We start from the raw sequence: 27493 nt of genomic DNA, 5'->3' as shown, positions 1-27493 counted from the left end.
AATTTGGCACATATTAGTTAACAGCCATGGAAGGTACATGGGAGCACAGAGATGGAATGGGTGAGAAGGTGAAGAGACTTTACTGTTTATTGCATAAAGTAACTGGCAGTGGAACTTCAAAGCAGTTCTTCCCTAGAGACACTTTCCCCACACTCCAGCACAAATGTTTCAGATTGCAGTATGAAGTAAATCTGCTTAAGTAAAGTGTTTATAAAAGTCACATGGGTCAAATCAGAAAATCTGCACATTGAAAGTGCACGGCTCAGGTTTCCCCAAGTTCACAGGAAGATTGTCTTTTCTACCTTTTTTCCCCTCAATAGATGTACAGTTCAACCATCTGCTCGATTTTCTACAGTTCTAAAACCCAGCTGCAAATCAATTTTCTGAAATTTGTCACCAGTGCCATTTTTAAAAAAAAAAATGGCATTTATGCTACTATCAATTCTCAACTAGAATTTGCTGAAGTAATAGTATAAGATGCCCATGTTGATTCTACCAAAGTGCTTTGTCATACTGCAGGAAGGATAGATCAATGGATACCTATTCTTAAACTAGTTTGTTTTTCTAACTGGACATTAAAAATAGAATTGCACAACTATTCAGACCATCAAACCAGCATCAAAAAAAGTTAGCTGTTACTTTCATAGTTCATTTCTCTCTCCTCCCCCTCCCCCCAAAATATTCAGTTTACATTTGAAAGCTAACATTAGATAAGTTGATTCAGAGGAAAGGGAGGTCAGTCTATTTAGACTGTTCCATCATTAAACAGATTCATCCACATCAGAGTGAACTCCTGCCTTAACCCTTTCAAAGGCTGAGAAATTTTGAAGAGTATAAAAATGGACTTCAAAAATTAGTTGATCTAGCATAATTGGCCATTTATGAAGAGCCTTCCAAACTTCATTACTAAGGCCTAAGTTATTAATTACTTGACCATAGGTTTTGAATTACAAATTTTGTTCTTTCACAATTTCAAGATAGATATAAAATAGAAGAGGGTGGTTTGATCAAATACCTATAGCCAAAAATGGAAAGAAGAAAGTCAAAAATCAATAAATGCTGTTTTCATCGAAAGCACACTACCCTGAATTAGAGACAAGTTTAAGAGCAGAATTTGTTTCATGGTACAAGAATTCCATTTTGGTCACAATTTGTTAGATATTAAATAGAAGCTACAAGTAGAAGCTAGATACCATTAAATAAGCACATTCTAGATTTACAAAACATATCTGCTGTTTATTTAAAAATGTGTGCTTACAACATAAAGAGGACTTTGGGCACAACAAACATTTTTAGTTGACAACAGTAAAATACAGAAACAAATATATTACAATTTTCACTAGCATACTTGCACTACAGATTACAAAAAATAAAATCTGCACATCATGGTATGTTATAAATAGATTTACAGTTTTATACTGTAATAAATAACATACTATTTTGTTCACTGAACACAATTTCAGCATAGACTTGTAAAAATAATTTCAGAAACAAGTAATCAAAGCTAGTCAGCCAGTCTAACACTCCAAAATAAAAAAGAGGTAACAGGATTCTATGTACAGGGATACTTTCACCAATTCTTGATTAAACCTTTTGCCAGTTAAACCAAGAGGACAAAATGGCACAGGTATAAAAAGGAAGCCTTGCACAATGAAATAATTGAATTCATTCAAAATGTATTTCAAGAAGCCAAAAAAACCATTCAGCAACATTTCCAATCAACAACCCAATCTTAACCAGAGTTCTGGAAGACAATTACATAGGATTGTTTAATCCTTTTAAGATTTAAGTGCTCTCCAGATTTCTGCTTTTCCCCCAGCCTCAGTCTGATGGAACACAGTAACACTACAATTGTACATCCTTCTGTAAAGTCTTGATATATTGTAATTGCAAATTACCCAACTGTTTGTTGATTCCAATCCTATTCCATCAATTCACACAAGGGGATAATAGTAGTAGCCAGGAATGGGAATTCAAGACATTTCACTTTTTTTTTTTTTTAAGAGCACTGTGGCAAATTGTGACAACTGAAAAGAATTTGTAATCTTAGCACAGGCCACAAACTTTCTTGGCACAACTACTGACTGGATCAGAAACACATCCATTACAATTTCCTTTTTATTTAGTTGGATGGAGGCAACTTAGTTCTTTGGCAGTGTTAGACAAACTAGATCTCTATCTTGCCTTCAGCTTTCAGTACAATAGGCATATCATCAACAGATTTGATTGGACATGTGAAAATGCACTTGATGTCATGTTTCTGCATCACACTCACCTTCATAGTAAAATCTTAGCAGCAACTTAATGCTCTTAATGCTATAGCTAACCATCATAATGAAAAGGATATTTTTCATAGTTTATGATCTTAGAATTAATTTATGTTGTGACAGTCAGAAGGTTCAATCTACTGTGCCTTAAAATGTGGCTGGGCCTCAATGGCCAAGCCAACTTGTGCAGTCCTTAGAATCCTGCCATGAAGTTTATACCCTTCTTTTACTATTTTTACCACAGTACCAGGTAATGCATCCACAGATGGAACACGCGACACAATTTCATGTTCAGCTGAGTTATATTCAAGGCCAATGGAATTCATCTTCTCCAACCCATGCTTGGAAAATATTTTGCACAGCTTCTCATCAATCAAGCGCACACCTTCATAAAAGTTCTTAAAAGGTGGACTGGAGTTAGCAAGGTCCTCCTCAGTTATGCTCAGAGTAGTCTTCTCTAGGAGATCAGCCACTGTTAGGACATCTTTACAAAAACTATGAATACCTAGGAGAGAAAAAAAAAAGGTTTTTCATTAAAACACATTTGAAGTAGCATTTCATCATTGCCTTCCCTAAAGTTGCTCCATTGAACTTTTATTGATAAATTCCAAATCTTGACCAGTTCAAATTTCCAAGCAATTTGTCACTAACCTAAAAAGCCATGCATCATGTCCATTGCAGATGCACAAAATCATTTAGTTAGAGATACATATCATTGGCTAAAATATTAGCCAAAAAGATTAATCTTGAAAGTTAGTAAGTACCAGTGCAATTCATATATACTCACCATATAATCTGGCATCTTCAACACATTTTCTGATTCTTCTATTGTCATTTTCAACATGGGCTACAATTCTTTGATATTTCTCCTATTGATAATCAAACAGGAGTCAAAATAGACACTTGAAAGAATTTTGAAAAATTAAGATCTCTACACAGCTTCATAAAAGCATAAAACATTAACATGAACATGAACATAGTTAACTAGAATAAGTCAATTCACAGTAATCTACACTAATTGTTTCACCAAACATCCTTTAAAACACTGCTACAGTGTAAGAGAAGTTGTATGTATGCAAATGTTATTCACATGATCCCAGTGTAATATTGCACTGCAGCTTAAGAGCCCAATGGATAAAATTTATTGAACCATCAAGTGACAGCAGAATACAGAACCAAACAGATGAACTTCAATCCTTTGCCTTTACTGATCAATCAGTAGTGGTCAACAGGTCATACATGGTATTTGTATCCTAGGATAAGGAGGGAAAAGCTTGCCAGAATACCTACTCCAAGTTCAGCAGTTTGCTGGTGAATGTTAAGCAAGTACAGTGCTGGATCATAACTTCCACCAGTAACAAGTCATGCTGTCAAATTCGTAGGTTCATCTGATATAGGAGCAGAATTACATTTGGCAGAGTCTACCGTGCCATTCCATCACAGTCACTATGCTCCTCACCCCCATTTTCCTGCTTTTGCCACATAACCCACTACCAATTAAAACTCTGGCTAACTTTCTTAAATTTACTCCATCCCAGCATCCACCGCACTTTGGGCTCGTGAATTTCACAGACTTGCAACCCACTGGAGAAGTTGTTTCTCCTCAACTGTGTTTTATGTTTGCTACCCCTTATCCTGAGGCGATGACTGCTCATCCTAGAATGCCCCACAAGAGTAAGCATTTGCACCACATCTATTTTAAACATATTTTCAATCATCTTGAATACTTCAAATTTGATCCCCCCCTCATTTTTCCATGTTCCAGAGAGTATTGACTAAACTGTTCAATCTCTTTTCATACGACAGACCCCTCAACTCTGGAATCGATCAAATGATCATCTGAACTGCCTCCAATGCCACTACATCTTTCCTCAAAGGGACTAAAACCACACTACTCCAGGTGCGATCTCACCAATGTCTTGTATAGTTACAATAATACTTCCTTAGCTATTCTATTCCTTTAGCTATAAAAATTAACATTCCATTCACTCTTATTATTATCTGTTATACCCGAATGCTAGCTTGTGTCTCATGAATGAGGATACCCAGCTCTGAGACAGAGCACTCAATTATCCACTTTGCTGGTCTTCAAAAGAACTTCAGCAAATTAGTTAAACTCTATTTACCCTTCATCTTACACTGACTGATGGATAGCATTTTGACTTACCAAATGTCTTGATATTGCTTCCTTGATAACAGATTCTAATAATTGACACCTGTTGTTGGGACAATAACTGGTCTAATTTCCCTCATTGCCTCCCTCCCTTTTTGAATAAGGACATTAGCATTTTTTCCAATCCACTAGAACTTTTTCCATGCCCAAGGAATCTTGGACTATTGCAAACAATGGATCCACTATCTCCACCACCACTTCCTTTACTAGCACAGCATGTAGGCCACCAGGTGCAAGGGATTTGTCTACCATCAATCCTAATAGTTTCAGTGTACATTTTCCCCCGTTGATGTTGTTTCTATTGCCTGATTTGCCCATTCCAACATTGTCCTCTATTGTGTAAACTGAAGGAAAGTGTTGATTTAGCATCTCTGCCATTTCAGTGTTTTCTGCTGTCAACTCTCCAACTTCATCTTCCAAAGGACCAACATTCCAGGCCCAGGCATGGTAAATGATCATTTGGAAGAAATACGGAGGGTGGAGAGCATCTGAGAATGCATGGGAAAACAAGACTGCATACAAACAATTGATTGAAAGTGTACACAATTATAAACTAGTTTATAGCATGAGCAATTGATAATTTCATGCTGCAGTATATGTGCTACTCATTAAAAAAGATGAACTTAAAATTATTTAGTAGCTTAAAAGATTGCAACCAATTCCCAGTTTGCCACCATTTTTCACATGAAGTTGGTTTGCTTTGCTTAGAATCAAGAGCTTGTTCTCAACAAACTCCTGACAACACACCTTCAACTTCAAGGATCAGAGCCCCTGCTACTCCATTTCAGAACGCTCATCCACCTTGATGCTGCAAGTCACCTGCAATGAGCATTCGGATGGTCCGGTGCAGAATCCAAACTTCCGATGTTCCACACAGGCCTGAAATTTGGCTTCAGGAATACAATTATTAGAATTCAATGTTATAATCCAGCACAAAATAATTAATAACACTTGCTCACACTAGTGTTAAAAACATCTACATCTCCATAATTGGGAGCCAGGTTACACTTAAGTGATTTTGGAATTTAATTCCTCAAGTTAATTTTGATGTCCAGGTCAAAATTTCATTGTTGCAACTGTATACAGTATAGGTGCATCAAAATCTATGGCAGTAACAAAAAGGCATAGTTTTACACTACTCATGGGCTATATCAAATATTGTCTTGCTAATTAGGCTACTTTCTCATCTGGTCAAAAAGGAAAGGATTAAGAGGTTTAATTAAAAAAAAAGACTTTTTGACTTGACTAAAACAAAACAAAAAGATGCTTGAAACATTATCTCTGGGCTTTTGATTAAATCAACTGTACAGAATGCTACAATTAGTCCATCATCTTGATTGCAACATGTCCGATTAAATCAAATACTAAGCAAAGGGGTAGCCTCAGGACGTGGTTTTTTTTTGTTATTTCAAGCTCAAAGCATGGAAGACTTTCCAGCTTTCCAATGCACTGCTTACTTCAGTTGGGTTGATCTTAGAGGAGACAGTTCACATCACACCCACATGAGAAATAGACAACTAATCTAGTTAGAAAACAGAAAAGGACCATAGAACAATTTTCCAGCATTGTTGGAAGAAAATCTTCTATTAAAAAAGTAAATATTTTGCAAAAATCAGCTATTACACACCTCTGCAGCAGGTGGGACTGAAAACTAAGCTTCCTGCCTCTAGAGGTAGGGGCATAAATACTACACCACAACAGCCCCTTCTTGGCAACAAGGTCTATTTTCTAAACAGCCTCTTCTGGAGATTTCTAACGACATCCCTGAGCAGGTAGGAATTGAACCTACACCAACTGGTTACACAAAATTTATAAAGCCTATCATTTGCATAGTGGTTGAATTGCTAAATTGCAGGGACATTGTCAAAATGTAGGGGTTCATCTCATTTTAGAACTGCATAGGACCTTAGTTGCTGTGACCAGTACATCTGTCCAAGGGCGTAAATGCTCACTAAAAGCAACAGGTGCTAATGAACCACAAATGTAAAGTAGCACCAGTGCAGAGCAAAGTTAATGCTCAGTACAATGAGATTTTGTTGAGTTCTGAAGCATTACATTTGACTCAATACTAAAATGAGTTTTTTCCTCCATACAGATGATACCAGACCTGCTGAGTTTCTCCAAAAACTTACTTCAGATCTCCAGCATCCTTTGCTTTCATTGGAGATCTTCTTCCTCAGTACTTCAATTTCATTAGACAGCTCATTCCTCTCTCAGGCTCATAATTCCATTTCCAGCACCAACATTATTTATAATGTTAACTACTCTTCAAGCAATTATGTCATAAGCAATAGTCTACTGTATCCATTTTATCATGTTCGATATAATCTAGGATTTTGCAGTCAGCGGCTAAATGGCTACTTTTACTACTGATCTTGAAAGCAGATGTTAATTCAGATTCAACGTCACCTAAAGGGGATCTATGGCATTCAGCAGTGTTTATATTTCAGGCCAAGAATCCTGTTGCTTTGAACAGTACTCAGAGAGCAAACCAAAAAGTATAATAAAAATACTTACCATGTTTTACTCTTCATAATTTTTCACAAAGCAAAATAGAGGATGGGATATACACAAAAGATTGAAATAGAAACTGACAGTCAAATGTGACATTTTATAAAAAAAGCTAAACAGGAAGTTCACGCCAAATCAAGAGATTTCTCAGTATAAGAATTCCAAAGTCACACCCTAGTAGAAGGCAATCACTGACAGCAACTTATGGATGTGTTGAACTCCACTTGTGTATGGACCAGAGTTTGCTGTATGTTCTTCCAAACAGTCTTTGTAGGTATTACAGCTACGAAATCTCAGCTGTTACACACATTTGTTATTCTAAAGTCAATCTAAACTTAAAAAGGCACACTTTGGCGTGCAAGGCATTGATATGCACCGATGAAAGACTAAGCAAATAACTGCTCCCAGAAAGATTACTGCTGAGCCCTGCATTTTCCACCAGGTGAGCAACTTTAAGTACTACTGTGTGCACATAAGGTGACAAACATGGTAGCAAATAGAGGCTTGGCTGCAGATTCTACTTTGGTCACAATCATTGTTCAAATGAGACTTGCCTGCAGGGCCTGATGTTCTTTAACTAACTCGTTCATTTTAACTTGCAGCTTTTTTTGACTAGCACATGGACTAGGAGAAGTCTTGTGTTGCATTACATTTTCAGCACCACACTTGAGTGTGTTGGCAGAGTCCAGTTGATCTTGATTTTCTTCAGTCTTTTGTTGGATAGTACCACCACAGAGAGTCAAGAAACTCCTAGAATGGAAACATATTATTCCACTTAACCAGTTTGGAAATAATATCCACATATTATATGCCTTTTTGGTCTGTATCAGATACCTGCCACATTTGACCAGTTTTGGTATAGCTGGAGGTTCGTTGCTCAAGTCTGTTATTTTGTTCATTACATGTCGAATGGATCAGTATTTTGATCAAAGTGCAATCAAAGTTTAAAAACATATTTACTTGACTTCAATATCACCAAGTGTAATATTTTGAAGCGGTAATTGGTGAACAATTGGACTACACAATACCAGATTTCCTGTCAGCCTCAAAGAGAAGGTTTGTGTGGTCAACCTCAAAACAGCAAGTTAGGAAGGGGAAAATTGGCCAATACTCCACGAGTAAACTTGCAGATGGAGATTAGGCTAATACTCTTACCTCATACATCCTCTACCCAGAAAAGACAATACACTATCTCTTCTACATCTAATATGCTAATGGTTCTTAACCAAAAAATGCTTTTCAAAAGAATGCACAACAGTCAATGAATCAAAGCAGCCCACTTGTCTGTCAAGTATTTTGCATCCCAGCAAGGTGCAACTTAAGATTTAAGTTCCCATCAGTTCCCCCAATCCTCCAACTTTGAGCAACCAGACAATCCATTGGAGGAATGCTGGCAAAGACAGCAACTTTGAATTGTTTTTCCAAAAATCATGCTACAACACACAGTCAGTAGATTTTAAATGCCTGATCTACAGGACAATAAGCAAATACTCAATGGGCTTCAAACAAGTTGAGCCGAAAAGAAACTTCATTGAAATGGAATGCCAGACTTTTTCCCTGACTGGACAAGAATTTTAAAACCCCCAAATATCATACTTCAAAGATTCAGATAACTAATGGTTCCTTAGTGACAAAAACTGCAGATGCTGGAATCCAAAATAGATAAACAGGAAGCTAGAAGAACACAGCAAACCAGACAGCATCAGGTGGTGAAGAAGTTAACATTTCAGATTCATAGCTAATACTTCCTATTTTCTTTAATTAAAAAGAATTCCATCAGTTCTAAAGTTACATATAGAGAAAGAGGGGAACATGTTAAACAGCGGGATAAATATTTTACTAATTTGTTTCAAGTACCAAACAGCACTTTCAAAATCTGAAGTATGAATTACATTTTCCATAAAGTTGAAAACAAAAAGCTTAGAAAACCACAATACTTTAATTTCCCACCACTCATACAAAACCAGGTGAGAAAGTGCATAAGGTATGAGCAAGAAGGGATGTGTAGAGTCAGATGTACAGCATGGAAACAGACCCTTCTGTCCAACCCGTCCATGCCGACCAGATATCCCAAACCAATCTAGTCCCACCTGCCAGCACCCAGCCCATCTCCCTCCAAACCCTTCCTATTCATATACCCATCCAAATGCCTCTTATATGTTGCAATTGCACCAGCCTCTACCACATCCTCTGGCAGCTCATTCCATACACGTGCCACCCTCTGCGTGAAAAAGTTGCCCATTAGGTCTCATATCTTTCCCCTCTTACCCTAAACCTATGCCCTCCCCGACCCCAGGGAAAAGACTGTCTATTTATCCTATCCACACCCCTCAATTTTGTAAACCACTATAAGGTCAACCCTCAGCCTCCGATGCTCCAAGGAAAACAGCCCCAGCCTGTAGCTCAGATCCTCCAAAAGCTCAGTTGGCATGATTTTGACCAGATAAGAACCTGCAGTAAACAATGAGGTGCTGGAGGCAAGGGTAGTAGGTTAACAAGATGAAAAAGCAATTAATTATGTGAAGGCCTTTAACAAGGTGAAGAACATTCAATAACTCCAGATGGCTTAATCTTTACAATCAGTGAACATCAACAGTAACAGCCACCCAATCAATATAGTTATGGCCTTATTTGGATGCTGCTCCCTGCAAGTGACTATAGAATTCATTAAGCATCGGCTGTCTGAGGAAAGATTGAGAACTCACGTCTCTGTGCACACAGGTGATCGCACTCTCCTCCCCCTCCAGGGCCCAGAATAAAGATGAAGGACATTTAGACATAATGTGTCTAAGCGTTTGCTTCGACAGATACAGAGATAAGGAAACTATGACACAGGCCTTGGTGCAAGGGAAAGAAATGTGTTGCTTTTAAAAAAAAACATTGAGCCATCTTTTTCCAATCGGTTCACCTTAGAAGCTTTTTTCAGTGTTAATGAGCTTTTATGCTTCAGGGTTCAATTCAAACAAAATTCTACAGAAAACATTTCTTCTATATACAGAAAAGCCAGCACCAATTTTGAGAAATGTTGATAATTCTGTTATAACAGTTGCATCTTCAAAATAAGACTTAGAGTCAGACTTGTTTTAGTCTTTATTAAATAAAAGAGCAGATGTGGATAAACTTAAAGGGCAATCCTATATTAATCTTGCATTTGAAGTAGTTATGATTTCCCAATTGAATTGAATACACTGAATCTTATTCAAGATGTCAAATATAATAAATGCTTAGAATTTCTATATGGGTTCCACTAAATTCCTAGGCCATTAAAAACTTCTGTTTGCATTAATCTTGCAGAATCCACAATCAATCACTTGCTGATATTAGATTGGGTTTTTTTGTTTGCGGTGGAGAGGTAAGCATAAGAGATAGGCAACACACAGTCAGACATTTGATTTATAAATCAAATCCTAAAAAAAAAATTACTCAGGACCTAAAAAAAGTGAAAGATACTCAAAAGAAAAATTAAATAGAAACCTTAAGACAGAATTAAATGGGGCAGCACAGTGATTAAGACTGCTGCCTCAGTGCCAAGGACCCACATCTGCTTTCAGCCTCAGGCAACTGTCTGTATGGAATTTACCCAATCTCCCAGAGTCTGCATGAGATCCCTCCTGGTGCTCCAGTTTCCTCCCACAATCCAAAGATGTGCAGGTCTGGCAAATTAGTCAGGGGTAAATTTAGGATAATGGGGAATGGTGTGGATGGGATACTCTTCAAAAGGGCCGTGTGGACGTGTTGGGCTGAGGAGCCCGTTTCCACACTATAGGGATTTTAAGATGAAATATTCAATAAATTTCAAAACTAAAATGCAGTTAAAAACAATTAAGCAGAATGGTGATAACTTAATGGTCTCTATTTGCCAGCTACAAATTTTAAAGTAATTAACAGTACGTGCAAAAAAAAGTACATACACTATGTCTACATCACTGTAATACTACACTAGGTACCTTATAAGGCATTAAGAGAGACTAAAAATTTGCGTTGTAACTTAACTAGCACTCATGAGACCTTTAGTCTACCTGTGCCAAATTCACATCTTGGCAGCCCTACTATCAGATAAAACACAGTTACCTCATGAAAATAAATATATTGACAGCATTACAAGTTTGCTTAGGTGAATAAGTCAGTCGCGGAAAAGGAACATTCCACGCTGTTACGTGAAATAAAATTAAGTAATTTTAATATGAGTCAGGCTTGGGGGCGGAAAACAGCAGCGAGAGAGAGGTGTTCTCCCAAATGCACCTGCAAGTCAACTTGGTGGGACACTGAAGTCACTACATTTCAAATTGAAGCGTTTCGGAACATTCACAAAGCCTTACAAGATCCTGTTTCAAAATTAATAAGCCTAAACCCTTTCCCCGAAAACAAAAGTCTCCTCCAGCACCCCCCAAAAAACCCCACATTAACACCCATCCAGTGCGCTTTCAGATTAAGCGGCAACAGAAGTGGTTACGGGAACTCCCAAGGGAAGTATCAGCGCCAGACATCTGCGAGTCGGGTCGATCTAACAGAATTGCGACTGTGACACAAGTTTTTCGTCTAATTTTTTCCATTCTCCACTTCAGAGACCTCTCTTCTAAAAAGAAAAGTTTGGGCTTGGTGAGCATGTGATTAATTTTGAAGAAACTTTTGAACTTGGTCAAACTTTCGGAGCACGTTTGGCATTGCCGAAAATTATTCAGGGTGAACTGTAAAATATGCCGTAACTGGCCAATAAAAACAAACAAAAAAAAAGGATAGGCAATCCTCAGACTGGATTTCGTGGAAATAGTTTGATTTGCTACTTTCGAGCTCGCATTATGTTTCCGGCTGGAGGAGGAGGAAACTGAAGCGCCTACGTGAGGAGCAGCACGACTGCAGAAAGCAGCTTCCCCCCCCCGCCCCCCAGCCCACCCCACCCGTCAAACAGCCAGCCACCCCTTCAGGTCAGCTACATTTCCCAGGAATAACGAGGATTGCCGCACTCCGCATCCCGGCCAGGGATTTCAAAGTCTCATACTCTGCCGCTAATCTCCGGTCCCAGACCCCACTGTTGCCCCCCCCCCCCAGCCATTGCCCCGATTCTGCCACAGACCCATCCCATGCCCCTTGGAAAAGGGACATAACCCGCCGGGTTATTGGAATGGCAACCTCCCTCCCTCCCTCTACCTGGAACATAACGGAGACAAGCGGCTTTCCGAGTGAAAGTAAGGACAAGTGCTCTCAGGGTCGTCTCCAGAGCCGCTGTCTCCGGCCCAGGGAAGTACCGGGCCTCGGGAGGATATCCCCTCAGCTCGCGGGTCAATGTTTCCCTATACCCCCATCCCCCCGGGGCTCAGCAATCGGAGTGGGGATGGCGCCGGCTCCGGGATCACTGCCCGTTTGAGCGGGGTTGGGGTTCTCACTACCCGGGGCCCGTGCCTAGGGTTCATCTACCGGATGTGAGTGACGGTGACTCACCTGCTACTGCCCCGTAATGCCCAAAACGCCGCTCCGTTAGCGCTCTGTCTCAGAGTACACCTGCACATAGCCGCCATCTTCAATCTGTAACGGCCCGCCGGCTGCCCGTTTAAATAACCGAAAAGGCCCCGCCCCACCCGGGCAAAGCCCCACCCACAGACCCGAGCCGCCGCCACGCGGCCAAGGCCCCGCCCACAGACTCGAGCCACGGCACCCAGCCAAGGCCCCGCCCACAGACCCGAGCCACGGCACCCAGCCAAGGCCCCGCCCACAGACCCGAGCCACGGCACCTCCACCATAAACCATCGCCTCTCCCTACCCCCCCCACAGCAAAGCCGCCTCCAGAGTTCCGGGAGGCCCCACCCACCAACCCGAACCAACGGCCCACAGACCGGGCTGCAAAAGACCCACGCCTCCGGTCCCGATGAAGCCCCGCCTACAGGTCCGGGCCACCGCCCACTCCGGAACAACCACTTCCCACTTCTGCCGAACATTTCCAGCATTAAAATTCAAACCTTTTGTCCACAGGAGCCGGCGGAAGTAAAGGGTAGGAAATTGAGGTGTTTTCTCGTTGTATCATAGTTAAGGTCATTGTATTGTACAGTATGGAAGCAGATTCGTCCATGCCAACCAGATAGCCTAAAAACTAACCTAATTTAGTCCCATTTGCCAGCACTTGGCTGATATCCCTCTAAGAGGTAAAGACAATGACTGCAGATGCTGGAAACCAGATTCTGGATTAGTGGTGCTGGAAGAGCACAGCAATTCAGGCAGCATCCAAGTAGCTTCGAAATCAACGTTTCGGGCAAAAGATATCCCTCTAAACCTTTCCTATTCATATACCCATCCAGATGCTTTTTAAATAACTCAGCGTCCACCATTTCCTCTGGCAGCTTCATTCTGTACATGCGCCACCCTTTGTGTGAAAAAATTGCCTTTTATGTTATTCCCCTCCCCTTAAACAGAGACCTTCTAGTTTTGGACTCCCCTGCCCTGGGAAAAAGGCCTTGTCTATTCATTCTATCCATGCCCCTCATGATTTTATAAACTTATATAAACTCACCCCTCAGCCTCCAATGCTCCAGGGAAAATCAAGCCCCAGCCTATTCAGCCTTTCCCTCCAATCCTAGCAACACCCTTGTTAATCTTTTTTTGAACCCTTATCAGTTTAACAACATCTTTCCTATAGCAGGGAGACGAGACTGAATGCAGTATTCTAAAAGTGGCATCACCAATGTCCTGTACGGCTGCAACATAACACTGACCAACGGAGGCAAATGTGCCAATTGCCTTCTTTACCATCCTTTATACCTGTGACTCCACTTTCAAGGAACTATGCACCTGCACCCCTAGATCTGTTTGTTTGCAAAACTCCCCAGGGCCCTACCATTAACTGCATAAGTCTTGCTCGGATTAGTCTTACCAAAATGCATCACCTCACATTCATCTAAATTAAACACCATCTGCTACTACTTGGCCCATTGCCTCATCTGATCAAGGTCATGTTGGATGCTAAGATAACATTCTTCACTACACAACTAATTTTGGTGTCATCTGCAAACTTACCAAACATAACTCCTACATTCATATCCAAATCATTTTATATAAAAGGATGAGACACAGTGGACCCAGCACCAATCCTTGCAGCATACCACTGGTCACAGACCTCCAGTCCAAAAAACAACCCTTTACAACCATCCATTGTCATTAACCTGCATGCCAATTTTGTATCCAATTGGCTAGTTTCCCCTGGATTTCATGTGATCTAACCTTGCTAACTAGTCTACCATGTGCAACCTTGTCAAACGTCTACCGCTCTGCTTTTATCAATCGGAGTCAGAGAGGTGTACACACAGAAATAGACCCTTCAGTCCAACTCATCTATGCTAACCAGATAACCCAACCCAATCTAGTCCCACCTGCCAGCACAAAGCCCATATCTCTCTAAAGCCTTCATATTCATAATATCTATCCAGACACCCTTTAAATTTTGCAATTGTACTAGCCTCCACCACTTCCTCTGACAGCTCATTCTATACATGTACCACACTGTGCGTGAAAAACATGCCCCTTAGGTTCCTTTTATAGCTTTTCCCTTTCGCATGAAACCGATGCCCTTGAGTTCTGACTCCCCCACTCCATGGAATAGACTTTGTCTATTTATCCTATGCATGTCCTTCATGATTACATAAACTTCTATACTATCAACCCTCAGCCTCCAACACTCTAGGGAAAACAGCCCCAGCCTATTCAACCCCTCCCTATAACTCAAATCCTTCAACCCTGGCAACATCCTTGTACATCTTTTTTGAACCCTTTCAAGTTTCACAACATCCTTCCGATTAGGAAGGAGACCAGAATTGCATGCAATATTCCAAAAATGGCCTAACAGTGTCCTGTATAGCCACAAAATAACCTCCTGTACTCAATCTGACCAATAAGGAAAGCATACCAAATGCCGCCTTCACTATCCTATCTACCAGAGACACCACTTTCAAGAAGCTATGAACCTGCACTCCAAGGTCTCTTTGTTCAGCCACACTCCCTAGGACCTTACCATTAAGTGTATAAGTCCTGCTAAGATTTGCTTTCCCAAAATGCAGCACCTCACATTTATCTAAATTAAACTCCATCTACCGCTCCTCAGCCCATTGGCCCATCTGATTAAGATTTTGTTATGATCTGATGTAACCTTCTTCGCTGTCCACTACATCTCCAATTCTGGTGTCATCTGCAAACTTACTAACTATACCTCTTGTGTTTACATCCAAATCATTTATATAAATGACGAGAAGTAGTGGACCCAGATCACATCCTTGTGGCACTTCACTGGTCACAGGCCTCCAGTCTGAAAAGCATCCCTCCACCACCACCCACTGTCTTCTACCTTCAAGCCAGTTCTGTATCCAAATGGCGAGTTAGAGTCAACTGGAGCCCAATACAGCATCCACTGCTGAACTCTACTGCTACTAAGTCCATTAGTCATAGAGATGTACAGCACAGAAACAGACCAATCAATCCAACTCGTCCATGCCAACCAGATATCCCAACCCAATCTAGTCGCTCCTGCCAACACCTGGCCATATCAGTCCAAACCCTTCCTATTCATATACCCATCAAGATTCCTTTTAAATGCTGCGATTGTACTAGCCTCCTCTGGCAGCTCATTCCATACACATACCACCCTCTGAGTGAAAAGTTTGCCCCTTAGGTCTCTTTTATATCTTTCCCCTCTCACCCTAAACTTATGCCCTCTAGTTCCGACCCCAGGGAAAAGACTTTGTCTATTTATTCTATCCATGCTCCTTGTGATTTTATAAATCTCTAGAAGGTCACCCCTCAGCCTCTGACGCTCCAGGGAAAAGAGCCCCAGCCTATTCAACTTCTGCATATAGCTCAAATCCTCCAACCTTGGCAACATCCTTCCAAATCTTTTCTGAACTCTTTCAAGTTTCACAACATCTTTCCAATTTGAAGGAGACCAGAATATCGTTCTCCCTATATTCTATGAAATCTAACCTTGCTAATCAGTCTCTCATGAGTAAACTTGTTGAACGCCTTATTGAAGTCCATATAGGTCACATCTACCACTCTGCCCTCATCAATCTTCTTTGTTACTTCTTCAAAAAACTCAATCAAGTTTGTGAGACATGTTTCCCATGCACAAAGCCATGTTGACTATCCCTAATCAGTCCTTGCCTTTCCAAATACATATAAATCCTGTCCCTCAGGATTCCCTCCAACAACTTACCCACCATCTATGTCAGGCTCACTGATCTATAGTTCCATGGCTTTTCCTTACCACCTTTCTTAAATAGTGGCACCACATTCGCCAACCTCCAGTCTTCTGGCACCTCACCTATGACAATAGATGATACAAATATCTCAGCAAGGGGCCCAACAATCACTTCCCTAGCTTCCCACAGAATTCTATGGTACACCTCATCAAGTAGTGGGGATTTAGATTAGATTCCCTACCGAGTGGAAACAGGCCCTTCGGCCCAACAAGTCCACACTGGCCCTGCGAAGAGCAACCCACCCCTTCTGATTAATGCACCTAACACTATGGGCAATATAACATGGCCAATTCACCTGACCTGCACATCTTTGGACTGTGGGAGGAAACCGGTGCACCCAGAGGAAACCCACGCAGACACAGAGAGAATGTGCAAACTCCACACAAACAGTCGCCTGAGGCTGCAATTGAACCTGGGACCCTGGTGCTATGAGGCAACAGTGCTAACTACTGAGCCACCGTGCCACTTTTAAGACATCCAGCACTTCATCCTCTATATTATAGACATTTTAAGATGTCATCAACTATTTCCCTAGATTCTATATCTTCCTTGTCCTTTTCCACAATAAACACTGATGCAAAATAATTGTTTATTATCTCCCCCATCTCCTGTGGCTCCACACAAAGGCCGCCTTGCTGATCTTTGAGGGGCCCTATTCTCCCCTTAGTTACCCTTTTGTCCTTAATGTATTTGTAAAAATCCTTTGGATACTCCTTAAATCTATTTGCCAAAGCTATTTCATGTCCCCTTTTTGCCCTCCTGATTTCCCTCCTAAGCATACTCCTGCTGCCTTTATACCCCAAGTATTCACTTGGTCTCTCCTGTCTATACCTGACATATGCTTCCTTCTTTCTCTTAACCAAAATCTCAGCTTCTTTAGTCATTCAGTATTCCCTACAACTAACAGTCTTTCCTTCCACCCTGACAGTAATAAACTGTCTCTGGACTCTCGTTATCTCATTTCTGAAGGCTTCCCATTTTTCAGCCATGCCTTCACCTGTGAACATCTGCTCCCAATCAGTTTTTGGAAGTTCTTGCTTATTGACTTCAAAATTAGCTTTTCTCCAACTTAGAACTTCAACTTTTAGTTCTGGTCTATCCTCTTCCATCACTATTTTAAAACCAATAGAATTATGGTCACTGGCCCCACTGACACTTCAGTCACCTGCCCTATCTTATCTCCCAAAAGTAGGTCAAGTTATACACCTTCTCAAGTAAGTACATCCACATACTGAATTAGAAAATTGTCTTGTAAACACCCAACAAATTCCTCTCCAGCTCAACCCTTAATACTCTGGCAGTCCCAGTTTATGTCTGGAAAGTTAAATCCCCTACCATAATCACCCTATTATTCTTACAGATAACTGAGATCTCCTTACAAAATTTTTTCTCAATTTCCTGCTGACTATTAGGGTGTCTATAATACAATCCCAATAAGGTGATTATCCCTTTCTTATTTCACAGTTCCACCCAAATAACTTCCCCGGATGTATTTCCAGGAATATCCTCCCTAAGTACAGCTGTAATGCTATTCCTTATCAAAAGCACCCCTCCCCCTTCTCTCTTGCATCTCTTTTTGTCCTTTCTATATCATTTGCATCCTGGAACATTAAGCTGCCAGTCCTGTCCATCTCTGAGCCACGTATCTATAACTGCTATGATATTCCAGTCCCATGTTCCTAACCATGCCCTCAGTTCATCTGCCCTCCCTGTTATGCCTCTTAAACTGTGTTTATTTCAATGCATCAGTCCTACCTTGTTCTCTGCTTTGTCCGTGCCTGCCCTGACTGTTTGACTCACTTCTTTTCTTAAGTGTACCAGTCTTGGATTGATCTCTTTCCTCACTACTTCCCCACCTTACTAGTTTAAATCCTCCCGAGCAGTTCTAGCAAATCTCCCTGTCAGTATATTAGTCTCCTTCCAATTCAGGTACAATCCATCCTTCTTGTACAGGTCACATCTACCCAAAAGAGCTTCCAATGATCCAAAAATGTGAATCTTTCTTCCGTACACCAGTTCCTCAGCCATGCATTCATCTTCTCTATCCTCCTATTCCTACCCTCACTAGCTTGTAGCACCAGAATTAATTCAGATATTACAACTCTTGAGGACTTCCTTTTTAAATTCCTGCCTAATCTTCTATACTCTCCCTTCAGAATCTCATCATTTTCCCTTCTAATGTCGTTGGTTCCAATGTGTACAATGACTTCCTGTTGGGCCCTCTTCCCCTTCAGAACATTCTACACCCTCTGAGACATCCTTTATCCTGTCACCAGGGACGCAACACACTATTCTGATTTTTCACTGCTGGCCACAGAAACATCTGTCTGTGCCTTGGATAGAGAGTCCCCTAACACAATCGATCTCTTGGAACCTGACATACTCCTCATTGCATTAAAGCCAGTCTCAATACCAGAAACTTGGCTGTTTGTGCTACATTCCCCTGAAAATCCATCATCCTCTGCATTTTCCAAAACAGCATACATGTTTGACATGGAGATAGTCACAGAAGACTCCTACACTACCTGCCTGTGTCTCTTACCTTTCCTGGAGTTATCCCATCTATGTGACTGTATGTGTGACTTTTCTTCCTTCCCATAACGGCCATCCATCACACCCCCTTGCTCTTGTAAATTCCTCCTTGCCTCTAACTGTCACTCCAACTGATCCCATTCAATCTCCTAGGATTCGCAACCAACAGCATTTATTGCAGATGTAATCATCAGTAACAATGTAAACTCTCCCTAAACTCTCACATCTGACAAGAAGAGCATATCACTCTAAGGGCCATTTTTGCTTCTTCCAATCTGCTGATCCTGAAAATAACGCTGCCTTATTCCTCTACAAAATGCTGCCCCAGGCTAACTTAATACTTATGGCTTATATTTTTAAGTTTAATCAAGACACTTATCTCAATAAAACATATAATCAAGAAAGACCACACTCTACTCACTACTGTGATTTATAGCAAGACCACACTTAAAAACTATTCACTTATCTGTTTTTGTGCTGTGACATCTCTCAAACAGGTTCCTCTTGAATCAGGTGTGAATTCCACTGTTTGTTAATTTTTCTAGATGCACTCCGACTCCAGCAATACATGGATTCAATAGCAAAGGCAGTAACTGCGCAGGTTCACTGCTGCGTCAGTTAGCAGTGTGGGTTTCTTTATCTCTGTCTCTCTCTCTCTCTCTCTCTCTGCACTGACCTGAGTATGTGCTGCTTTTGTCTGCTCTTCTCCCTTTTAAAAATGCCATTGTTTTGACTTTTCTTTTCTCCAAAGTTCCAAAACAATGCAACAGCATATAAAAAAGTAATTGCTGCTCCCGGAATTCGAGGAAATCATCTCCAACACCCAAGATACCTCAAAAAAAAAAGGAGCAGCCTGTTACAGCCAGAAAGTTTTCCCGTCCTCCAACTTGGAGTGGTTTCTTCAAAAAACAAACTCAAGCAACTGAGTGAGACATGATTTCCCACGCACAAAGCCATGCTGACTTTACAAAATTAGTCCTTGCCTTTCCAAGTGCATGTAAATCCTGTCCCTCAGAATCCCCTCCAAAACCTTGCCCACCACTGACATCAGGCTACCGGTCTATAGTTGTCTGACTTTTTCTTACCACCTTTCTTAAATAATGACACATAAACCATCCTCCAGTCTTCCAGAACCTAACGCATGGCTATCAGTGATACAAATGTCTCAGCAAGGGGCCCCACAATTTCTTCCTGATGTTTCTGCTCTAATGTGGACACAAAGGGCTAAAACCACTAGTCAAGAACCAAGTGATAGTTTCTAGTGAGCCCACAATTGCATTCAAGCATGGACTGCTTCAGTATTTGGGAAGTCACAGATTGTGCTGAACACTGTGCATTCCTCAGTTAACACCCCCCTTTTGACATTCAGATGGAGAAAAGGTCATTGATGAAGAGACTGAAAACTGCTTGGCTGAGGATACTACCTTGAGATAGTGTCCTTGGCCTAGCTGTCAAGGATATCTGTAGAGAACACTGTCTCAGTGTCCTCAACAGATATCTTGGAGCGAGATGACAACAATCACAACCATCTTCCTTTGTGCTAGGTTTGACTCCAATCATTAGACAGCTCCTCCTCCCCTCCCACCACTACTCCCACCCCTGAGCTCCCAATGCTTACAGCTTTGCTAGATCTCCTTGATGCCACATTCTGTCAAATGCAGCCTTAATGTCAAGGGCGATCACTCTCACCTGACCAAGTGGAATTCAGCTCTTTTGTCCATATTTGAACTAAGGTGATAATGACGTCAGGAACTTAGTGGCTCATGCGGAACCTAAACTGAGTGTCAGAGAGCTAATGCTGAGCAAGTACTACTTGACAGCAATGCTGATGACATCTTCAGTCATTTTAATACCAAATACTGTCTAATAAATGTAATGCAAGCATCTCCCTATTGTGACATCTCATTCCTCACCATCACTCCTTCTAATCTTGGAATAGTATTTGATCAGTGCAATTCAGATCTAACAAAAATAGGAGCAAGAATGGATATTTGAGATTGAAACAACTCAAGTTTTGCAGTACTTGGCACTATTCACCGGTCTCTTAACTCAATGTTCTGCTGATTACTGTGTATAGATTTACACTACTGTCCAAGCTAATGATACTGTCAGAACATCATGTAAAAACAGTTGACTAGGAATGTACAATTCCACTTACGAATGTGACCCTGAATGTCACAGTGTTCTCACCAGTGAGATATCATAATTATTTTGAAGTGTACAGTTGTTTGCAGTATAAAATCAATACAAAAAAAAGGAGTCAACATACACCTATTATACATAGGGCCATATCCTAATAACAGTTACATTGTATTGATTCTACTCTTACCTCTGCCACAAGTCTGTACCACATTCAGCTCACAATCACCGCTAGTTGAAACGTGCAGTGCTGGAAGAGCACAGCAGGTCAGGCAGCAGAGGAGCAAGGAGAATGAAGTTCAGGAATGAAGGGCTTATGCCCAAAATGTCAATTCTCCTGCTCTTGGGATGCAGCCTGACCTGCTGTGCTTTTCCAGTGTCACACATTTTGACTCTGATCTTCAGTATCCTCTCTTTCACCACTATACTTGCTTACTATATGCTGTCTTCCTCCAAGAAGGCTGGTACCTGGAAAACAAGACAATAGCAAGAAATTTCAGTCTTAAGAAGAAGACTGCTGTTACAGGAGAAAGCAGACACGCCCAGCACAGCAAACCTCCCCTAACAGAAAGAAATAGGTTTTATTATTTAATAAGCACACAATTCCTTCAAAATGTGCATTGAAGGTTTAGAACCCTGACATGCATAAATACTGACCTTCAAAACAACGCACACTATTGTAATTGCAGGATTGCAAAATTACTTCTCAAGCACTAAGTCCTTTATACATAAAAGCTGCCCATTATGCCATTATGTAGTATTAGCAAGTAAAGAAAAGAAACTAATGGAACAAAGATTATGCACAAGTATAAAGCCATCATTGATCTCAATGCAGTGCTCTCCATATGAGCAAGATAATGAATAAGAAATGTGCAAAATATATGTCTCAAAACTTTGACATCACCGAAAGGAATTCAGATTGTTGGGGCAATCCAGCTTTTGATTCCACCTGGTGAAGAACATGGGCAGCACTATCTTAATGGCAACCTATTAATTGTCAACTTAATTGCCATCTCAGTGACTTAGAAGTGATTTAGTGCTTGGTTTCTGGAGATGCGTGCTCAATGCAGTGGCATCGACTATCAACATAACCTTAGTTAAAAAGCGCTAAAACAACAGATATCCAAGAACCTGGAGGGATAAAGCTTTGCAAAATCTCTGTCTTTAAGGTAAGCCATTTATAAAGTAAAAACATAAATGTTCTCCAGAAATTAAAGGATTTTATTTTTACTTCCACAAAATTGGGTGTGCTCAGCTCTGCCTAAATAGAGCAAATATCTAGTGCCAGTGTTTACTGCTGGGACCAAGTCTGCACATAGGCGCAGGCAATAATAGCTGGTGATGGTAGGATGGGCTCGGTTTCAATATTCTGTTGAACAGTGTCGTAATGGAAACCTCCCCATGCTGCAAGAAATGTAGCATTGTATTGGAAACATGCTCCAGAATGAGCCAGAACTGAAAAATTTAGGATTGGAGAATTACTTCAGCTTTGCAATAGCTCCTTTGCAATGTAGAATATAATTACTCAAATCTGTACAATTACATTTAAGTAGTAATGACTGATTTTAAAAACGTTTGTATATGAAGTGTTTTGAATATCACTAAAAAGAGCTATGCAAATGCATAACATTTTTCTGTTATCTTCAATACTAAATTCATTTTAATATTTGTAACTTTTAAACAACATCTAAATCTGACCTTGCTGTTGTATCTTTTCACAATTTTAGTGCTAGAGAATAATGTTGGATTGTTTCAAAATGAACACTGAAGCTTTGTGTCTTGGGTTGGGTACATCTGCTGCAACATTTGAACTTTGAAGCTTTGGAGTCAGCATTATGCGTGATGAGGCTATAACTGTTAAAAATTGACATATTTCTGAAAAATAGATGCCCATTGCAAAACATGCTAGAAAGTTCATTGGGGCCAGAACAGCAAGATAATAAACAGGAACATGAAATTCAAGCCAACACTGAAAGACTAATCTGTTTTTTTTCTCTTTTCAAATGTTGTGTATTGCAGCATTTTCTGATTTTATTTCATATTTTCTTTTATTTGTACTCATTAAAACGTTGCATTATTCTTATCACAAACCCAGCAACGATCAGTAAATACATCTATTTTACAAAAATGTCAATTCAGTTTAATTTGGTGCTGTACTCTTTGATTCCCCATACTTAAGATTGCATTTCTTTCTAATAAAAAGGTGAAATGTCAAAAAGGTCTCCTCTGAACTGTTCACTATAATTGTGGCAGAAGATCTCAGGAAACCCCAAGGAAAGAGAATAAATGTTATTTTCACCATTTCTAAGGAGTTTGTTATCTTTTGCTGAATCATGTTACAGGAAATTATCAAGAAAATTACAGTGGAAGTTAAAGGCAGTACTGCTTCAATATATTTCTCTTGCTACCAAGAATCATGTAAACCCTAATAGAATATTAAAACAGTTGTTCCAAAGGCCAAAGTGATGACAGACTTATCTGATTCACCTTTATCAGACAGACACAAAATTACTTATTAAGTACCTAGCAACATCAAAAATATGAGAACATGTTAAGAAATACCTTTAACCCCGTTCCTTGAAAATACAAATGTGATAGGTACACGATCAAACTTCATGGGTCATGCATTGCAAGCCTAAGTGGTGATTTTACATATTTGAAACTAAACTAGATGTTTAAAACATCAATATATCTAAAAAGAATAGGCAATATCAACTCTTCTGGTCAAAATGAATATAGAACACATCTTCCCCAGTCAACTCAGGAGTATAAAGAATAATACAAATAATTAAACCAAAAAAAAACTTGTGTTCTCCTAAGGGCTTCCTTCCACATTCAGTTCACCATTTAAGACACTCATTGAGCAGAACATCCACTTGAAGACTGGAACTAAAATTATTACAATTTTAATTTGCTTGCTGTGTGTATGTTTAAGAAATGTTTACGAATAAGACTGTGCACAATCAAAATCTTTAGTGGAAATCTGGTAAAGCTGTTGGATAGATTTTTGGGTCTTTTCCCCACCCATGCAAAATGAGAAAAAGAATAATTTCTGTCACCAATGTGAAAGGTGACCCCATGTACCAAAGTGGAAATAATCAGCCCCCAAATTACTTCCTGTACTAGTGAAATGTTTGGATGAAGAAGCATGTATCTCTAGATGTATTACAGCAATATTTCTGGTGCTAAAAATGTATTGTTTATAACAGGCTGACAAGTTAAAGAATGTTGCACTAGAATGTTACTACATTTTAATGCATGAAATGACGACTACAAATCTCTGTTGTCAAATGACTTAGAGAGAGATAGGTTACAGTGTATATATTGGTTGAGAGTGTAAATTTTTCATATATGCTATGCGAAGCGTAACGAGCCAAAAAGGTACGAAGCTGGAAAATGCGCAGCAGGTCAAGCAGCAGAGGAGTCAACTTTTCAGGTCGGAATCTTTCAAAAGTAGCTGATCCATTCCATCACCATAGTATAACTTTCATCTCCATGGTATAACAACTGAAGAGTTGAAGTTGAGCAGAAATATTCATCCATGTCTTTGTTACCTCTAGTCTTGATTTCCAATGCTCTCCTGACTGGTCTCCCATCTTCCACATGGCATTGGTTTCACTCAAAAATAATAACTCTGCTGCCAGTATTACATCTTGCACCAAACTTTAATCACCTATTATTCCTGTACTTGCTACAAGTACAATTGTTCAGTTTAAAAATCCTCACCTTTGTTGATCAAATCCTTCCTTTGCCTTATTATCTCTTGCCTTCCCTATTATCTCCTTCAGCCCTACAAGACAGATATCTCCATATTCCTCCAATTCTGGTCTTTTGTACATTTTTATTTTAATCATTCGAGGATCGACAGCTATGCTTTCAGGTATGGAATTGCCCTGTTTCTCATACATTCTGCTTAATGACAAACTCTTGATTACGTGTCTTGTTCTGTATCATCTGTTGATGGGTGCCAAACTTTTTTTAAAATTCCTTTTGCTAATTAAATGCCTTGAAGTGTTCTGATACATTTAAGGCACTACAGAATTGCACAATATTGCAATTTTCCACTCAATTATACTCAACTCTCTATCTACCCTGGTATTAAAATTTATTGAATTTGCAACAATCTACTCTAAACTGGAGTACATGCCATCATTTGGCTGATGGCTCTCCCACATAGGGTCTGTAAATATAGAAACTTGTTTATTTGCAGATATACTTTTTCATAAATCTGTCGTAATGTTTGCACAAGGAGGCAAAATTTCTAGTGAAAATCGGTGGAAACCAAAAATAACATTTGGAGAGCTTAATTTTGATGCTCAGAGACCAATGGCCTCAGACTTTATGATGGTACATTTGGCATCCTCATTCTGATAGTAGACTTATGACCCAATTTTTAAAAAAAATGACTGTAATCTACTTGTACATATCATTATGCAAGACCTACACCAGTGCAGTTGGTGTCTAATATACAACTAGGAGAAATGTCAAACAAAAACTTTCCAAATTGTGATAGCGATCAAGATCAAGTTCAGAGGTAGAGAGAGTTTAGAAAAAAAAGCTGTGAATTCAAGTTTACTTTAGTTGTCATTAGTTTTTGTTTCCTGTTCATTAGGAACTTTCAGCATGTACATCAATACCAAAATAGTTCAACTTTCTTGTGAAGGTCTAGCCATGTTCCTCATGATGGCAAACCACAGCTTATTCCATTGGCGCCCATGAACGTCAAGGCATCTGTACATGTATATGAAGAATGGCATTCTATATTCAGATAGCCATATATAAAATATGTATAATTGACACAAGTAATGTCAAGGAATGCTTTTCATTAGTTTAGTTAACTTCACATTTGATTCACTTGTCAAAATAATATTGACATTACATCTCATGGCATTAGATTCCTTCAATTTAAAAAAAAATTGTTTGAGTAAGTTACTGATAACTTCTTGATCATAGCTGGCACCAGGGAATGGCTGAATAGAGCATGGAGGAGAGTTATTTGCAACAAAAAGGGTGTAGATAAACAGTTCTACTCTTGCTGCCTCCACACCCCCATTTCAATTTCTCCAAAGAAAAAGGCAACAAGATCCACTCTGGTGCAAACAGTGGAATTTCTGCCAATCTAACAGCTCATTTAAATAAAACACTAGTAAGAGAGTATTATTGGAAATTAAATGCTACATCAGAATTAAACAATAGAATTTATAGAGTGTCTTTTAAAACCAATTACCTGACCATTACTACTACATTTATACAATATATTCTTTTCAACCTTGCTGCTTTTCGATAACATGTTGTCCTTTCATATCACATCAGGGTTTTTTCATTATTCTTTATCATTCTTCTGTCACTAAAAGGGAAATGTGATTTCAGGTGACATTTGAGTAAAGTCATTAATATTATGAATGCTGCTCTCATAAACATTCAATCAATTTCCACATGCATTTCAAATATTTCATACATTACGAAGAGAGGGCAACCCTAATGGTCCACTAAAAAGTGAGAAGATGGGATTACACTGCTGGTTCACACTTGGGATTCATAGTCAACTCGCAGTCAGCGTCAAAGCAACAACAGAAATTGCTGACGAAACTCAGCAGATCTGGCAGCACCTGTGGGGAAAAGACAGAGTTAATGTTTCAAGTCCAGTGATACTTAATTGAGCAATTTCTGCTTTATGATGACACTATGGGTTTAAGAGCTCTATTTTATCCTAGAGCTCTTAAACCCATAGTGTCATCTTTTATGAAAGGAGGTTGAGACAGAGCTTTGGAGTGATCTGTTCCAAGCCAATAATATAAACAGCTTGTGAGGCCTTGGGTTTTCTTTTTAAAAAGGTTTATCAATAGAAGCAGCATGAATGGGTAGAGTCAGGCTCCCGTAGAACCAGGGTTTTACTTTAGTTGTAGATAGTTGTTAGGGTTTAGAAGTTGGCTGTGGAAGTTGCCTCTCTCTCCCTGTTACAGCTAAAAAGCTTGGGTTCTCCCTCTCTGCCAGAATTACATGTGGGACAATCTATTTTACTGACTTTGCTTTTGCCAAGGGTATGTTCATGGGTTGTTGCTATATTGGAACAGATTAGTAGTTAGTTAATGTATTATTCTGTTAAATTATCCATAAAGTTGTACCAATTTTTCTTTCTTTTTGTATTTTAACTGGAGGCGTGTTTTGCATAAAGTCAAGTAATGTGACAAATCAAATTATATCTGGAACACAGTACCTTACACTTGCCTTTAACGCAGGTAAAAGTTAGGGATAGGCTGTCTCCTTGATATGTTTGCAGAGTGTTTGTTGTGGTCCAAAACAGTTTTTGTTTTCCAATTTCCAGGATTCACAATTCTTTGTTTTATTTCCATAGTCAGTGTCGTGGTGAGTAGTGTCATGGCAATGGCTCAAGAACACTGCTTTCCATTTCAAATGTGAAGGTTACACATCTAATAACAAGCAGCAGCAGCCTCCATTAAATCTGTTAATCTTTGTTAACAAGTTAAATCCGTGACTTCAAGTCAATATGACAGGTAAGGGAGAGAAATTGGTAAGTAGTAGTAATTAGTAGAACACCAAAGATTGGTAAAAAAGGAAAAAAAGGTGAATAGCAAAGGTCTTCCCCTAGGGTGGGGGAGTTCAAAACTAGGGGG

At 39.7% G+C, this 27493-nt stretch overlaps 1 protein-coding gene across 2 annotated transcripts; it reads right to left on the bottom strand.

Annotated features, from left to right (window-relative positions):
- Positions 1-1215: 1215 nt before the first annotated feature.
- On the bottom strand, positions 1216-12509 carry LOC140492150 (grpE protein homolog 1, mitochondrial-like). 2 transcript variants are annotated; one of them, XM_072590977.1, is made up of 4 exons: positions 12391-12509; positions 7506-7701; positions 3055-3136; positions 1216-2772 (listed from the first exon to the last, which is right to left on the bottom strand). In XM_072590977.1, exons 1-4 carry the CDS (start codon positions 12465-12467, stop codon positions 2405-2407), a joined length of 723 nt encoding a protein of 240 aa, XP_072447078.1. In that variant the 5' UTR covers positions 12468-12509; the 3' UTR covers positions 1216-2404. The 2 variants fall into 2 exon arrangements, with proteins under 2 accessions (XP_072447078.1, XP_072447079.1); XM_072590978.1 differs by lacking the exon at positions 12391-12509 and adding an exon at positions 7786-11785.
- Between the last annotated feature and the right edge of the window lie 14984 nt (positions 12510-27493).

The sequence above is a fragment of the Chiloscyllium punctatum genome, chromosome 20, assembly GCF_047496795.1.
Source record: "Chiloscyllium punctatum isolate Juve2018m chromosome 20, sChiPun1.3, whole genome shotgun sequence".
Classification (NCBI taxonomy): Eukaryota; Metazoa; Chordata; class Chondrichthyes; order Orectolobiformes; family Hemiscylliidae; genus Chiloscyllium; species Chiloscyllium punctatum.
The sequence above is the reverse complement of the archived record's forward strand: the minus strand, read 5'-3'. Positions and strand labels throughout refer to the sequence as shown.